Raw genomic sequence first — 16,748 nt, forward strand, 5'->3', positions numbered from 1 at the left:
TTTGGGTCAAAATTGTTGCACATGTGAAAAGTTTTCAGTGTTGCAAGCTGTTAATGCTCTGAAATGAAATGAGGGAATATGAGAACAGCCCAAATGATCATGCATTATGCCATGTAAGAGGCAGCCAGGATTACTGGGCTATTTGATAGAGGATTACAGAGTTAAAAGTTGCAAAGAGCATTGATGCTTTAGAATGAAAGAAAGCTACGCACAGGGCTCAAAAACCCTGGTATGTGCTTGAAGCAACGGAGGTTTTAAAAGGTAAATGAAATATTTGATTTCTGGATAATAAAAAATATATAAAAGAAAACATTATGTCAACAGTATTAACGCCTGATCTTTGAATGTTTCTGCCCGTTAGATCAGCAGTTTTTATATAGCTAAGTGTCTAGATAATACGCAGCTTAAAGCAACATCAGAATACATAAGGACAAAAATAAGATACAGATTTAATTCATGTGTGATCTGTGCTGAAATCGCTCCAGAATTCCCACAGTCTTGTGTCATAGTCAGCGTATGAGGATTACAACAAAAAGCAGCATCAATCCCCCACCCGCAAATCATATAAACACGTCCGAACAAGCAAGAAAGCAGATGTGTCTATGCTCCAGAAAACGAGAGCTGCCAATCTCAGCCAGTCATTTTAAACCCTGATCTTAAGTCAATAGAAGCGGGGCCCCAACAGAGATGAAGCGCTTGCATCACAGCAGACTGCAGCACATGGAGATGGAGGAGGGGGCTGGTGTGATCTGATCATAAAGTGACGGCAGGAGGGGATGTTGGAGAGGATGCCAGTGTTTGGGTATTATGTCAAAAGAACAATGCCATTGGCCGAGGCATATCCAGCATGCCATCTGTCTGGGTTGGTCGCCACAGATCATGTGTGACGCGTGGCTGCTGTGTGTTGTGTTCGCAGAAGTGGGAGATAAGGAACTGTGACGTGCATGTACAGTGACGCAGGGAGGATTAAACATATGTTAATGAAACTTTACAGTTACAGTTTGTGTACAGATACAACTTCATTCAGCACTTCGGTGGTTGTCTTTTGTCCACAAAAAGCGAAACATCCAAGCACTGACAATTTTCAGTCCTTGCAAGTTTCTGTTTGTAAACTTGTGTTATGGATAAAATTAATTCAGACACAATATGAGTGAGCTTTGCCCTGTGACCTGATCAAACAGGTAGGTAGTTAAGGGCTCGGTCAGGTATACAATTGTTGTAAGTAAGTGTAGGATTTAGGGGGCAGAAATGGGAAGAGACAAACAAAACAGTGGCTTTAGGTAGGGCCATTCGTATTTTCACATTGGCCACTGCAGCCACTCCATGAACAGTGTGTAAATCTTACACACTGTTCATTTAAATCACTAAATAGGTGCTTACATGGAACAGTTTTTGCTTACAGTAATCATTCTTCCTGTTCACACTTGCCATTAAGAGATCCCTTTCCAAAGCATTTTCATTTACATAAAATACAAAGTTTAATTAACATATCAGTATAATTCAAATCCAATGTGTATGTGTGTTACTTGGTTACTGTGAACTACATATAAGAGACAAGAAATTGAGGTTTTATCACTTTGTGTGACATTTTGTGAGTCATAATGCTGCTTTAGAAAATACTACACCAAGGGCAAATGTCACAGAACACCTGGTATGATCCCGAACACACACACAGATGAATGCACAATTTCATTTAAGAGCTCTAACTGAACATTTCATATTGTGTATCCAAATCCACTGATGTATGATGTGTTTTCTTACTGAGAAAAATATGTAATTACATTACAGTTACTAATCAAAATGTTGGTGATTACAAAAAAATTACATCAGTATATATTCTTTTTGGTGAAAAATAAATAAATTTTTATGTAGAATATATCATTCATTCTGTTGTTTTGCATCTTTTCACCATGCAGGACTGCCTTCTTTTGTCATAGCCTATTTCCGCACATTTGTTAGCTTCATTGCCCAGTTTAAAACTGTTGTTAGCATCAAAAAGTAACGATATAATAGGTTACATTACTTTGGTGAAGTAATTAAAGTAGCTACATTATTTATTACATTTAGTAATCAATTATTTACACTTATCATCCCAAATCTGTAATACACCGTATACTAGATTTACTTCATTTAACTAAATCTACTGACAGAGTGCACACTCACTTAATCATTTCACATAACTGACCCTTTGCTAAGTCCCGCCCCCGGATGCAGACTGGCCTATCATAGCGTAGCATCAGGCCGGCTCAGACCAGGGTCCGACAACAACACAGCTGTGCTCCATTGACTCTAATGCAGTCGTTTCAGATTTCCTTCATTTTCAGGCTGGTTTTGTGGATTTGGAGCTAAATGTTGTGCCTGGGGCACGTCGTGTATTAATGATACTTGTTACGTGGAGAGGTTGGAAAAAGATAAACGTTTCTTTCCTGTTCCAAAAACAAAAGCAGACCCTGAAAAGTGTAGGGTTAGCTAGCTAGCTACTGAAGATATAGCCTACTGAATGTATACACATGCTGCTTTTGCTTTGTAATGATTATAACAGTGAAACAAAGACCGACCCTGCTGTACAGGAACCAGTGAAGGGAAGCAGGGAAACTTTGCTGATATTCAACCAGCTGTGTGTTATCGCAGTGTGCGCAGATGAACGTTGTTCGAGTTCCTGTGGAGATCCCTGCCCTTCCAGTGGTCGCGGTCCGAGTGCTGGCAGCGGCATGAGGGGGAAGCCAAACACCATTCATCTGCACACTGCGATGCCACACAGCTGGTTCAATATCAGCAAAGTTTCCCTTTATATTCATTGTCTTCTGTGGTGATCAGCAGTGATGTGTGGTTCACTTTTACACTGTGATCTGTAGCCTATAGTTTGGCTTTAGCTTCTAACTATCTTTGTCTTTTTAACCTGTTGTTGCTGCTGAGTCACTTTGACATCCTGGATATATCCTTCAAACACAGACTGTAGACCCCTCTGTCTGCTTCTCTCTGGAATCACTGCTTCATTTTTACAAAAATATGATAATATTTCTTCAGGGAGTGCAGTTAGTTACAGTGTGGGCTCAATGCTTACTCTGACAGCTTGTCGGACCATCACAAAGGGGTGGGGCTTAGTGAAAGGTCAAGTACCATCTGGTTTAGGATATTTTCTTGTTCACATATACACATATATATAAATACACATATAAACAAAAAAACCCAATATTATTACAAGTGCTAACACAGAATTACACAAAGATAAAGCAGAAGATAAAGTATGCATCTAAAGCTGAGAGATTTTTACAAAATGTACAAAACAGAAGTAACTGTGAGCACTCTTCCATTTGAATCAGTCACAGAGGCTTCGTGTAAAGCAGCAGTTTAAAATGTGTGATAATTGACATTTAAGCATTTCATAACAAGACAAACAGGAGACATTTCAGACAGGAGAAAAAAAACAGTGATGCAAATCCTTGAATTACACTCTTGATAGTCATCATTCACATCTTTGCAACAAACTCCTCGGCCTAGAACAGAGGAAGAGATGAGATTAAAACCAAGGCAGACAACACGGTCATTTTTTTGAATATTGTACTTGTGAGAGTATCAAAGTCAGATCTATTTTTCTACTCTGATATGGATACTGATACAGAGCGACCAGCCTATTACAAGGTCAGTTCTATGTTTTCTCTTGTTGCTTCAACAAATAGTAACTTAATATAGTTCAGCTGTGAGTCTGCTGTGGTCAGCTTTGCCCTTATACTGTCTGTCATCTGATCTCCTCCTCACCTTCCTGTCTTCACTGGAATCTTTCATAACCAGGCCCTCGTCGCTGGGGGCCTGCAGGCTGTCAAAGGTGCCCTGCCTCTCCCGCTCCATCCCAGTGGGGCTGTTGTCTCTCCGTCGGTTCTTCCAGGACGCCACGATACCCTCCAGGCAGGCGAACTTAGTGTCAGTGGTGCAGGCGTACATACCTATAGGGACAGCCAGCACCATGGCTAAAACTATCACCACTATATGAATCAGCTTCTCCCTCTGTTCCATCTCAGTGACGTCACTTCCTGTTACAAACACAATGCACTGGCCGGGACGCGGCGCCTGGCTCTTAAGGGTCACACAGATTTCATATTTGGTTGCAGGCATCAGATCAGTGACAGAATAAGAGCGAATCCCTGGGCCAATGTTGATCTTTTCTTTATTATCAGCACCTGCGAGGCCAAAGTGGATGGTGAACCAGGTTTCGGATGGGTGGTCCAAGGCGGCACGCCACTCAATGATAATACCACGTATTGTCTGTTTGACGATGCGGATGTCAATGTAGATGTTTTCATCGTGAAAAGCAGGTGAAGCCAGGTTGCCAGGGAGGAGCGGTGACTGGGAGCCATCAGGAGAGTGCACGTCCACGAGGACGCTGGCTGAGGAGTTTCCAATGAAGTTGACAGCAGTGCAGGTGTAGGTACCACGGTCGGCTGCGTGGAGGGATGGGATCAGCAGGACGGATCTGAAGTTGTCTTCATCCACTCTCTCCTGAGACTCTGGGAGGAAAACAGGGATATCCAGTGTTATTTTAAGAGACATGCAAGCACAGACAATAAAAAAACATTTTTATCGACATTTTTCCACGTATCAAGTTGAACACAAATTATTTCACCAAATTCAGGTGACTTTTCAGCTTGAAATCCAATCAAAGAAGCCAATGAATTAAGCCACTTGTGTTCATTAAAGGAAAAAATCTGAACAATAATATCCTCTTGAGACCCTGTGTCTTCATATGGGGACATTACTTTTATATATTATGGACCATATGCTTCATTCTGCTTAAATTAGGCCTTTTGTCCTTGTTTGTGGACACTTCTTTGTGCCATCTAGTGGTAGTACGAGCACAATACTAATCCATGTAAAAACAAGATGGCAGCCATCTCTGCCAAGTCAGTCTGCAGCCGAACCAACTAAAAAGTAGACAAAGTTCCAAACCTTGTGATTAATAATGTTTGTAGTTTGACACGCCGTACAAACTTTACCAATTTTAGCGAGAGTAGCATGCTCAGATGCTGTTTATTACAAAGTACTCATTTGAAGACATTGGGACTTTAGCGTTTCATTTTTTATACTTATCAGATCCTACTAATCCAAAATAGCTAGGAGAAATTAAAAATGCATACCAAACAAAAGTTTGGCTCTCAGGAGGATATGACTCCTACATGCAAACAGGGATGTACAAGAAAAGAGTGGCAAGACTACAACAGCTTTAAAATAGATACAAATTGTAGGCTGCAAATAAATTTCCATCATCATTTAATCTGCCAGTTATTTTCTCAATCATTCAAATAATTGTTTGAAAACAGTATATCAGAAAACAGTGAATATTAGCCATCATAACTTAAGTAAAACTGAGGTGACATAAACAAAGTGTTTGTTTTGTCTGCGCAACAGTCCAGAACTGAAAAATATTCAATTTAACATAAAATAAGAAAAAGGAAAGACAAACAAATTAAATTTTCAAAATTGCAGGTTTAAACTAGATTTATTTGTTTTTTACATTTGTGTTTGAACACATCTTAGGCTCTATAAACAGCTTTGGGAATTATCTCAAAATATCAGGACATTGCAACATGTTACTTTTTGGGATGATAGTTACATGATCCATGCATAATATGCACATAACAATAAAATGCATCTCCTCACAGATGTAATTAATCTAATGTTGATCTACATGGAACATTTGTGATGATGCTTAATAAATGAAGGCTGGAAATGTTGTCATCATGTAAATTTAATTATCTTAGAGGAGATGATGTGTGGGTGAAACAATATCAGTCATGTCCACGTGGAATAAAAGACCTGGGAACAAGACAGCAGTAAGCAGCTGTAACTATGATGGATTTCTTAAATGTTAATAAATATATTTCTTTTAATTTAAAGACCTAAATAAAGGACACTCTTGAAAATTAGTTTTTTTTTTTATCTCAAGAGGTTTTTCTGGTTGGTTAAATAAATAAATAAAGATCAGTTAAACTAATAAGATAAAAAAAATTCTGGGCTGCCATAATTCATGAAGCTCTTTAATTCGTCAGGAGGGCGACTCCTGTGGATTATTTGACCTCTGACCTTGTGGAAAACAGCTGTAGAGTATCCAGAAAAAATACATTTATTAACAACTTATTCATATTTCAAAATGTGCACTTCAGACTTCATGGATTACTTTACAAATCTTTTATTAATGACTTACTGACATTTATGAAAACAGATGACTGACTAGCTTTTGCTGTTGGATATAGATAGTGAGAGAACTTTTACTTATTGACTACCCTATCAATTATCGACATGCCTGTAAATAACTTGTATTCAAGGAAGCTTTTTCACTATGTGGCAACCTAAAAGTTGTTCTCAACAATGGCTAATAACTGGAATATGAGAATTAATGGGGCAGCAGTAGCTTAGTCCTTAGGGACCTAGGTTGGGAACCGGAGGGTCGTGTGCTCAAGTCCCCGTCCGGACCAAATATACAGTGTGGACTTGTAGCTGGAGCCTCTGGGGCACTGCCGAGGTGCCCCTGAGCGAGGCACCAAACCCCCAACAGCCTCCTTGCTCAGACATCTCTGCATTTTAATGCATGTATAGGTCCTGTTTGTGCATGTGTGTGTATTTCAGGCCTGTGTGTATGACAGCAGTGTGGAAAAAATTGAATTTCCCTTCTAGGATTAGTAAAGTATATCTTCTTCTTCTAATTAATAATTTATTACCCAGTTTGAAAGCAGTAGCTACAACTTATAAACCCTTTAAAATGCTTTATAGTGTAGTATGGATTTTAGTGTTAGTCATTATTTTGAAGACTACTTTTACTTTTACTTGGGCAGTTATCATTATAAAGTATATGTAAAAGTATTTTTACTTGGCTCACATTTACTCAACAACACCTTTTTCTTAGATAGACGACTGTCAGCAGCAGGAGTGATGATGGTGTGATAGTGTTGTGATAGTAACAGGGACACCAGTGGCAGTAGCAGCCGGTTTGCTGTTTGTTTATGCTGCACTGGTTACTTTCAGTCATGATCTGCAGTAAGCACTCCACTCTGAAGGTTAAGTCTAATGACGCAGATGTTTACTTAATTACCCAACACGGCTGACATTAGGTAGGCTACAGCACACTATAATCTCCAACACTCTTAATCAACGCTGATGGTGTTGTGCAGATCGAGAGAATGAGTGGTGATTATCAGTGGGCCAATATCCAGATTTAGTTCTCCTCGTCTTAAGGAAGGGTTATGAGGTCTGCGATTAAACTGTGTTTAAGTATCTAATTTACCACAAGATATCACTCTGGGTGTGCGGATGACACATCGTGGACATCACACTTACCATGAAATCCTCTGATTATCTTCAGGCCATATGTCCACCACACCGCGGGGTCTGGCCTGGCCTTGGCGAGGCAGCGCAGGGTGACGTTTGCGCCCTGAGGCAGGCTGACTTTGGAGGACGGGGTGGTGACGATGGGCTTCATGCACGCCTGCAGCTCTATCTCATGGAAGAACTTGCCCGCCTTAAAGTCCGGCCCTGAGCAGGTCAAGTAGGAGTTCATCAGTATAATCGGGGGACTCAGTGACCTGATGAACTCCACGAAGCCCTTCAGGCGGCAGTCGCAGAGCCACGCGTTGTCGTGGAGCGCCAGCACGACGTTCGGCTCGAAAGCGGTCGCCTCCCGCTCCTCCGTGCTCTGTAGTTTTTGGTACAGAGGCCAGTTTTGGAACACCTCCTTCGATATGACCGTAAGCCGATTGAAGGATAAGTCTAAGTAAGTCAGACCTGGCAAAAATTTTAACGCATGCTCCGGCAGGACGTCCAGGTGGTTGTGCTTCAGGTCCAGGATCTTTAGGGCCGGCGTGTCCTCGAACGCTGTCCATGGTACTGAACGGAGCTTGTTCCCTTGCAGACGGAGCTCGGTTAAGTTCCCCAAACCTTCCAGACCCTTTGAGTTTATCACTGTGATATCATTGAAGTTCAACCACAAGTTTTCCAAAGCAGGCGTTTTTGAGAATGCGCCTCTGGGTATTTCAGTGAAGTGAGATTTTTCTATGCGTATTTTGGTCATATCACCTGGAAGGTTGTCTGGTATGGCCCCAAACGCGCTCTCCTCCATACAAATGAGTGACCTATGATAAAGAAAGAGTTTACATTGACATTTGGTCACTGTATAAGCTGATTCTTTATAAACACGGGACCATAGAGCTCAGTCTACTCCCTAAAGGTAACCTTTATGAGACAATACACACTCTCCACACAACCATATGTCTTTAGTTTATCTGCAGTCACCTACTGACACAGTTGCATAAGTTAATAATGCCTCTATCTACGTGAAGCTCGGACTGCATGAAAGCAGGTCTTACCTCCCATGACGGTCCTCCACACAGCTGCACCCACGTAAACATTGAGAGGAAGTTTCATACGTCTGGATGTTGAGCAAAGCTATGACCAGCAGGTAACAAATTATGTCCATAGTCCGCGGGAATCCCTGAAGTTAAGGTCTACATTCGTTCTTCAAGACATGTCGAGTCCGGCAGACAAGTGAAGCCTATTAAGCTTAATCCCTGACGTACCGCGCACTGAACAAGTGGCATCTAATTCTTGGGAGAGACACGCATGATTAACACAGGACCAGCAGGACTGACCCACTATTTGTTTGAGCTGGAACCACTCTCTGATTGGTTAACCTCTATAAAGGTCAGCCTATATAAAGGTTGACTGATTGTAACTAACTGATAATTTACTAATTACCTATAGACCACAAGAACAACTTTTTGAGTTGCCAGTTTATAAAAAAGGCCCTCTGAGTCATGTCTAACCTTCCTATTTGGGAGCAAAGGAGGTTTAACAGTTGGCAAGCCATTAATAAATACTTTAGAGCTCCACTATCCACTCAGTGAAAGACTCTTACTGACAAATAAAGAGCTAAAGAGAGACACGTCTTGATGGAAACCCTTTAGAGGAATTTCTCACAATCTGGCAACCCAAAGGTTGTTCTTATTAATCACGTAGAATTGGTGTTCGAGACATAAGTAAATGATTTATTCATTTACAAATGCTTTATCAATCACTTACATGCCATTGTTAAGAACACGTTTCGGGGTTGCCAGTTTGTGAAAAGTCCCTCTGACTGGTATTTACCCACTCTGTTTAGTAATGGGCAGTTGGAAAGCCATTAATAAATATGTGAAGTTTCTAATCAGCCACCAAGTCTGTACCTAAACAGGTGATTATGTTGTTAGACCAGCATTTTGGTCTAGATTCTCTGCATGATTTCCCAGAAAATAAATGGTCCATCAAAGGGTTTTATTGATGAATTGAAGAGCTACAAACTGAAAGTCCCCGCCACAGGTTTTTTTTAAGGTTGCTCTTATTAGTTGTTTGTAATATATAACATGTATAAATCCATTACAACTTGCAAACCTTTTATGAGGAGTGACTTATCACAGTGTTAGACCACCTGAGACAGACACGAATAGTCAAGTGTTGGCTGATTCAGACCTCATTCCTGTAAATAAGTTTGATCAACCATCAAACCAGCCACATTAATAAAATAAAGAAATCCATGTCACCCTTTTCAAATCATTTCTGAAACCCCCTTTGTTAACTGATCAACATGGTGAGAGGGAAATGGAGATATAAGAACACACAGTACCACTACCTGGATATGTATAAAAGTTTATTCAACTATATTCAAATAATATCATTAGAATGAATAGATCTACATTTAACGGGGTAATGATGCCTCTAGGTGGCACGAAACAGGAACATAAAGATATTTCAGTATGTGTCTCATTGCTGGGAATAAAAATTGTTTAACATTTCATTTTGCATCATTTCCACTCTATTTACATTATGTCATAGTTCAGTCCTTTCTGTACTTCTCTCCAGCTCCAGCTTTTCTCCATACACCAGAGTGTTGAACCATGCCTATGTGTATATCTTCTCTGAGAACATATGACAGATATATACAGAGGCACAGACTTAACTGTATATGTAAGTGTACATCATCCATTAAAGTATATACAAATCATACACATACATATATGATATAAACAATGGAGTATCGACCGTTGAGTTCCCTTTAAGTCAGATCACGTTGCAGAGGTTTCTTCGCTGGGCAGTGCAAGTGAGATGAAATATAATTTACAATTGTTATTGTTGTGCTCTTTCAGGTTTTGACATGTTTTCTCTTACAGGCTTTGTGATAAAAACATTCTTTTGGACATGAGAGTGTGAGTGTGTTTGAATGTTGCCATACAATCAGCGCATGGACACGTGTATGACAGTCCAGTGAGCTTCACTCTATCTGTAAGAAACATGAAATATTCCACAAATATCTGGAAAAATAAACAAGTTAATTAATGTCAAATATTCCTCTAAACTGATATTTCCATTATAGTGCAGCGTGCAAAAGTCCTTTGATAGAAGTTGGATCTCTGTGGCGGTGGAGTTGGTGGCGTGATCCAGCGAGGAGGGACAGGTGGAGGGGAATCCCATGGTGTGGGCGTTCGGGAGCACGTGGGAGGGGGACTGACGTCAGGATGTTGCTGAGGGTGAGAGTACGGGTAGTGATGGGGATATGGATGTGGGTGGACGTGGGGATGGGGGTGGTGATGAGGATGTGAATGGGTATTAGGGGTCGGACTGGGACGTGGATGCGGGTGAGCGCGGGGAAGATGGCGTGGAGCAGGAGCCGGAGCTGGAGCGTGACGTCAGCAGAAGTACTCGTTAGGCTGTCCCTCTATCTTAGCTGTGGCCTCAGAGTCCAGGCTGGAGCGGGCTGACAGCAGCCTGTTGGACTCTTCTGGGTTCAGCCTGTTCAAATACTCGCCCTCGAGCCCTTTGGCCTTTGTGCCAGGCGACAGTGTCTCAAAGGTCACATATGAATCTTGGATGTCCTTGGATTTCTTTCCCCAGTACTTCTGAATGCGTCTCTTCAGAGCCCCACAGCACACGATGACAGTGAGTGGGACTGCGATGATACAGGCCACTGTGATCACAATCACGTTAATCAGCCGCTGGGTCCCAGTGGCACTGGCTGCTTCATCGGTGGAAAATATGACACACTGCTCTTTCTTGGGGATCAGCCCCCTCACACACACACAGGCAATATACTTGGTCCTGGGCACCAGCCCCTCGATGGTGACACGGTTCTGCCCCGCCCCAACATTGATCTTCCTCATGTCCCTCTCTCCAAACACAGCATACAGCACACTAAATGCTGTTGTGTTCTTGGCCTTAGGGGCTCTCCAGTTCAAAGAAATTGTATTGTCTGTATCCCCCACCACCTTTACAGAGCGGACCACCCTGTCCGGGTCCTGCTGCAGTGACGACGTGTTGGCCGCCAGGTTGCTTAGATTAGTCTTCTCCAGATCCAGCAGTGCATCTGGGTTGGAGGAGGTGGCAGGCCCAGGGGTGGCTCTGTCAACCAGGCTGTAACTGGCTAGTCCAGGATCAGGACCAAGACCAGGTGGAAGGCCTGGATCCAGGGCAGGCAGGGATGAAGGGGGGGAGGTTGGGACCACATATCTGGCTACCAGTTTCTCCTGGTAGGCAGCTTTGCCCATCTGGTTGGGTTTCTTGACTTTGGCTTTCTTGTCGTTGCTGGTTTGGTTCCCCTCTTGTTTTGGCGAGTTAGAGACAACGAGAGAAATGACAGCTTCAGCGTTCCCTGCGTAGTTAGTGGCCTTGCAGATGTATTTCCCTGAATCCCGATAGGACACAGCTGGGACACTGAGGACTGACCAGGTGATTCCTTCCTTTGAGGTTTCCTGCTGGACTGTGGCAGCAAGAGAGGGGAGAAATGGTCATTACACCATGGTTACAAAAGGAATGAAATTAAAAATGAAATATGATGTGAAACATTCACTTTCATTGATGCACAAAGAGATGCCAAGCAGGTGGTTACACAATGTTGCAATGATCATCAGCAGTGTTGCATAACTCACTGTTGTAGCCACAACTGTTAGTCAGACTTGAAACCTTACCATCTCCACAGTGCAGACAAAAACATCTGATCTCAGACACAACACAGAGAAAGACCCTGACATTCAAAGATCTGCTGACTCACCTGTTCCATTAAGGAGTCGCCCATCCGCCTTGCGCCACGACAGGTCTGGGATGGGGACTCCAATGGTCCCACAGCGGAGCAGCACATTGTTCCCAACAGCACTCCGGACTCGTGCCACAGCTGTGTGGATACGTGGGAGCTGACAACGCCGCAGCTCTGCATCACTGAACAAGACCCCTGATACACTCTCTGGAGCTGAACACCTGAGCCTTGTGTCAATGAATGCCACCGAAAGAGTCGGGGACTTCTGGAACTGGACCAGGTCGTAGAGCCGACAGTCACACACCCAGGGGTTGTCGTGGAGACCTGAGGGTGAGGGCACAAGTGAGGCTACAGGAGGAAGACGAGCGTCCAGCTGTGTGCAAAGTAATAGACCAGCCTGCAGATGGCCGGTGTGGATGTTAGGATGTTAATCCTGTAAGAGGATTAACATTTAATTCATAAACTACATCATGACCATGACTATGGCAATGACGGTGGTGATGATGATGATGATGATGATGATGATGGTGGTGGTGGTCTAGTGTTCAAGGTCAGATTGTGCTGTCTTTCCACCCTCCTGTGCTTGACCAAAGCACCAGCCTTCAGAGCTGGCCCTGGAACAGTTGTCCACTGTTCTGAATATGAGAATGAGGAGCAAATGTAAAATGAACTTTGTATTTTACATATCAACAAGAATCCATTTGTGTTTGTCCACAGAAAGTAGTTGACAAATACATCATCATATATTGTAAACTATTTATTAAATGTTTATATAAATGCTAAATAGGCTGCGTTCAAGTAAAGTGTTACCTTCATCTTTAAATGTTAAATTTTTTTTTTCCAAAGCACACAGTCTTCAAATATTAATGGGGATTTTTTTTTTTATGAACTACTACCATCCTCTACCATACATCGAATGTGTTGCCTAGCAACTGTTATGTCCAGCTGCTGCTAGAAAGTCGCTCACACTCTCCTTTACGCACAGTGTTTAGCGCGCATTTTGTATATTATAATTAAGGCAGACATAAATCTTCTTACCAAGTATCATTTTGGAGCTCTCTGGCCCTTGCACAGGTTTTGCCGCTAGCCAGGTGGACAGCACCTCTTCCGGCAGCGTCAGCAGACTGTTGCTGGACAGATCCAGGTAGGTGAGGTTCTTGATGTAAGAGGTGGCCTCCGCTGGCAGCGAGGTGAGCTGGTTGTTGTGCAAATCGAGAAGTCTGAGACTGGGCATATCCATGAGACATTCCCAGGGAAAGGCGGTGAGGGCATTCCCGTCCAGACGAAGCTCTTCCAGGTTGAGCAGTCCCCGGAAACTGTCCGGACTCAAGGCGGACAGCGTGTTGAAAGACATCCACAGGAATTCCAGACTGGAGAGGTAGTTGAAGGCTTCGCTTGGTATCTGCTGGATGGCAGTCTTCTCAATCCGCAGCTTGGACGTGTCAACAGGAAACCCGACAGGCACGAGGGATATCTCGGGATCGTTGCAAATCACGCTTCTGAAAGGGAGACATCATACTTGTGTTCACCTCTAAATCACACATTTAAGGTCATTTTTACAATGTAACATAAAACTAAAATAATAATAAATTACAAATTAAAATTAAGTAAGGTTATGGGCTTTAGATGATATATGTGGTAAGTTCACAAGAAGCAAACATTCTGTGGTGAATCATTCTGAAAGAATTAGAGATTTCCCAATCCATCCAAACTCGCATAAAACGCATAGATGGGGAGGTTGAAAGTGCCTTTGAGAGATAATCCTGCATTAAATAAAATTGGACCGACATGCACTCCCTGAATTATCTTTTGTACACGTGTTCACCTCTATGCAAACAGCTGTCCTCATATGAGGACGAGACCTGTCTGTCTAAAAAAGATGCGTCTGTGCGTAAAACCCAGAGCACATCATAGTGACTTTTTGACATAAAATAATTTTCTTTGGACATCCTCCTTACCTGGCCTTTGATCCATCACTCAGGTTGTGGTAAAAACAGCTGCACTGCGACGGGCAGGAGCTCACTGGGGAGAGGAGCTCACCTGTGGCCACGTAGAGCCCCAGGAGCAGGACGAGGAACATTTTGGCCCACTTTTACGCATACGCAGCTTTGCCTACATGCGCCCAGTTTGCGCCCACTGAAGTCAAACAGACTTGCTTTTTCCTTTCATTTACAGGAATATCATCCGCATGGCTTTGTCCCACCGCTTCGCTGTCCCATAGTGATCCGACTGCTATGAGTCCCGAGATAAAAAGGATAGACAAGGATTAGCGAAAGGACTGGCGTTCTTTTCATTTGGATGCGTATTGCATCCCGGAATCCGATAGGCTGCGCAGAGACGTCCCTATTTATTATCACAGAAAAACACTTCCGAAATGGTCATAATCCACTGTGATGTTTGGATTTTTTCTTTGCCTCAAATGTAGCTTGTTCATTTGAGCCCTGCCGTGACTGTTAATCTGTAAGTGGACAGCACTATGTTTTACCACAAGGTGGCCCCTATATCATAGCCTGTGGCTCCCAACATGGGGCCTTTGCACTCAGCAGATGTTCAAATAACATTTTCTTAATCTGCCTTTTTTTTATTTGGAAACTTTTAATGTTTTTATCACAAGACAACTAATATGCCCACAGTTAGAAAGCAGTTACAGAGACTTTGACTGAAACTAAACAGCAATATTCAAACACTTTTTATCATGCAGAATAAGAGAAAATAAAACTACCGTGTTGTTGGGGCCTGGAACATTTCACCACAATGTCTTTCGTCACAGACATGCATGGCTTCTTAGAGAGTGGGCCCCTGGGCACAGATATGCAAAAGGCCCCACCACCTCTTTGACAAAGAACCAGGACACACAGACTTTGTTTTGGGTTTGCCTCTGTTTTTGTTGTTGTTTTGTATGTCTTTGTCATCATGCACTTTGTGGTCATTTTCAGTCTCTTCCTTGTTGGTACATATTAATGTAAGTGACATCTTGCAGGTAGAGGCCTGGGGGGACTGTAACACTTTGGACCCCTGGGCCTGTGTCCAGTAGGCCCTTTTAGTAATCCATGAGCACCAAAAACACATATCCTTGAAATATTTTTTTTTTTTTTTTTTTTTTTTAACCCTTTTGGCACTTGCACCCCCTGTCATCCTATTTCTGTACCTGCACATGAATTATGCAGGTAAACTATTCATGTGCAAAAAACAACGTAGTATTTCCTGAACCAACACAATTTGTCAGAGTAAAGAAAAAGTCTACAATAGTAAGGCATGCATGTTAATCATTATGAATGAAAGAGACTTACGGTGGCCTTTATTTCAACTTAGTAACCCATTCAGAGTTTCACGCTACAGGAAAATACCTCAAATTGTAAAGCTTTTGTTTTGCAATGTTGGTAAATACTACATGAGTAATTTGGCACCGGTTCCTCGTATTTCATTACGTTGTAAGGTCAGTGTAACACTTGGCTGGCACTACAGAGTGTGCCGACCCTGGCGATGGCGAAACACAGGCATTTGATGTGTGTGAACAACTTGGCAGCAAGAAGCCACTTTACATCTGACCCACATTTGACCACAGAGCCAGGTCAGAGGTTTCAGTACACAACTACGAGTTTGATAGAGATTAATAAATCTTATATACTGATAATACCATACTGACAGAGACAATAAAGTTCCTGACTTGTGTACTACATGTTGATATATTAAAGCCTTCCTTCTCCCATCATTAGTATGTCTATATTTTAGATTTATTACACTATACGACTGTTTTCATTAAAATCCCTTTGAGTCAAGTCACTCAGTATGAATGGTTTTACAACCGTGCAGGTCTGTGCTGAGGCTCCAAACGTGTTGAGCAATCACGTTCACTTATGTTGAAAAACTTAAACATTCCATATCGCACTGCAAGTAGTTAATCTCATTTACCCAAGCAAATAAAGCTGCCCTTTTACATTGTGTGAACCAAAAGACTGGACTTTATCTGAGGTGCTATGTCATTCTTACTGTGCAAAAAAAAAACTCTTATAAAGACAGATTTACTGGAGTCACATTAGAAAAGTGTTTACTAATCACACAATAACATTACTGGGCTAAAAATAAAGCAGGAGTTGTCAAAATAAACTTTGGTTTGCTTCAGTGCACAGCCACTTTCAAACATTTAAATACTGTTGTATATATTTAACTTGTGTCAGCATTTCTTTACATGGTTCCTACTTATTATGGAATAGTATGACTTTGTGAAAGACTCTCTGTTTTCAGTATGACCAATTTCGAGACGGCAAATTAGGACTGACAGAAGAAGGAATAAGCATGCAAAATGTGACAACCCCACGCTTAAACTCATCTTGGGTTCAACCCAGGGCACAGGGATTTATCAGTTTTCAGTGGGAGCAATTTGATTTTAGCAGGATGTAAAGTGTCCTAAAGTTAAAAATGTATATATATAGATATATATTGGATCTTGACCATTTGTACGTCCATATGATAAAGATCTTTTCTCATATTTTAACCTATATTTCCCAAGATCTTTTGATCTTATAATCCTGAGACTGAGAAAACTTGAGCCACACAATGTCAGGGCTTGTGTCCCCTCTATCCCTGTGGCACGAAAAGCTGCAAATGATGTTGCAACTGAAACATGAGGGATCCACTGAAGCCTGGGGATGATGGTTGGATTTCATTTACATGCTTGTTGATCAGCTAAAGCCAAATCGGA

General features: G+C 42.1%; 2 protein-coding genes across 3 annotated transcripts; both read right to left on the bottom strand.

The window, feature by feature from the left end:
• Positions 1 to 1,377: 1,377 nt before the first annotated feature.
• On the bottom strand, positions 1,378 to 8,512 carry lrit2 (leucine-rich repeat, immunoglobulin-like and transmembrane domains 2). 2 transcript variants are annotated; one of them, XM_033613897.2, is made up of 4 exons: positions 8,355 to 8,512; positions 7,330 to 8,120; positions 3,760 to 4,505; positions 1,378 to 3,497 (listed from the first exon to the last, which is right to left on the bottom strand). In XM_033613897.2, the coding sequence occupies exons 1-4, from the start codon at positions 8,462 to 8,464 to the stop codon at positions 3,471 to 3,473; spliced, it is 1,674 nt and encodes a 557-aa protein (XP_033469788.2). In that variant the 5' UTR covers positions 8,465 to 8,512; the 3' UTR covers positions 1,378 to 3,470. The 2 variants fall into 2 exon arrangements, with proteins under 2 accessions (XP_033469788.2, XP_033469787.2); XM_033613896.2 differs by having other exon boundaries at positions 1,378 to 4,505.
• A 1,144-nt stretch (positions 8,513 to 9,656) lies between these two features.
• lrit1a (leucine-rich repeat, immunoglobulin-like and transmembrane domains 1a) lies at positions 9,657 to 14,836 on the bottom strand. The gene is made up of 4 exons (XM_033612692.2): positions 14,005 to 14,836; positions 13,085 to 13,545; positions 12,065 to 12,370; positions 9,657 to 11,773 (listed from the first exon to the last, which is right to left on the bottom strand). The coding sequence occupies exons 1-4, from the start codon at positions 14,124 to 14,126 to the stop codon at positions 10,707 to 10,709; spliced, it is 1,956 nt and encodes a 651-aa protein (XP_033468583.1). The 5' UTR covers positions 14,127 to 14,836; the 3' UTR covers positions 9,657 to 10,706.
• Positions 14,837 to 16,748: the final 1,912 nt, after the last annotated feature.

Source organism: Epinephelus lanceolatus, chromosome 17 (genome assembly GCF_041903045.1).
Source record: "Epinephelus lanceolatus isolate andai-2023 chromosome 17, ASM4190304v1, whole genome shotgun sequence".
Classification (NCBI taxonomy): domain Eukaryota; kingdom Metazoa; phylum Chordata; class Actinopteri; order Perciformes; family Serranidae; genus Epinephelus; species Epinephelus lanceolatus.

Coding starts and splice junctions, on each gene's coding strand:
- lrit2 (XM_033613896.2), bottom strand. CDS start 8,464: ATGGACATAATTTGTTACCTGCTGGTCATAGCTTTGCTCAACATCCAG. Junction 8,121..8,354: donor GTGGAGGACCGTCATGGGAG/GTAAGACCTGCT, acceptor TCTTTATCATAG/GTCACTCATTTGTATGGAGG. Junction 4,506..7,329: donor GATAATCAGAGGATTTCATG/GTAAGTGTGATG, acceptor TTTTCCTCCCAG/AGTCTCAGGAGAGAGTGGAT.
- lrit1a (XM_033612692.2), bottom strand. CDS start 14,126: ATGTTCCTCGTCCTGCTCCTGGGGCTCTACGTGGCCACAGGTGAGCTC. Junction 13,546..14,004: donor AGTGATGGATCAAAGGCCAG/GTAAGGAGGATG, acceptor TCTCCCTTTCAG/AAGCGTGATTTGCAACGATC. Junction 11,774..12,064: donor GCGACTCCTTAATGGAACAG/GTGAGTCAGCAG, acceptor TTGCTGCCACAG/TCCAGCAGGAAACCTCAAAG.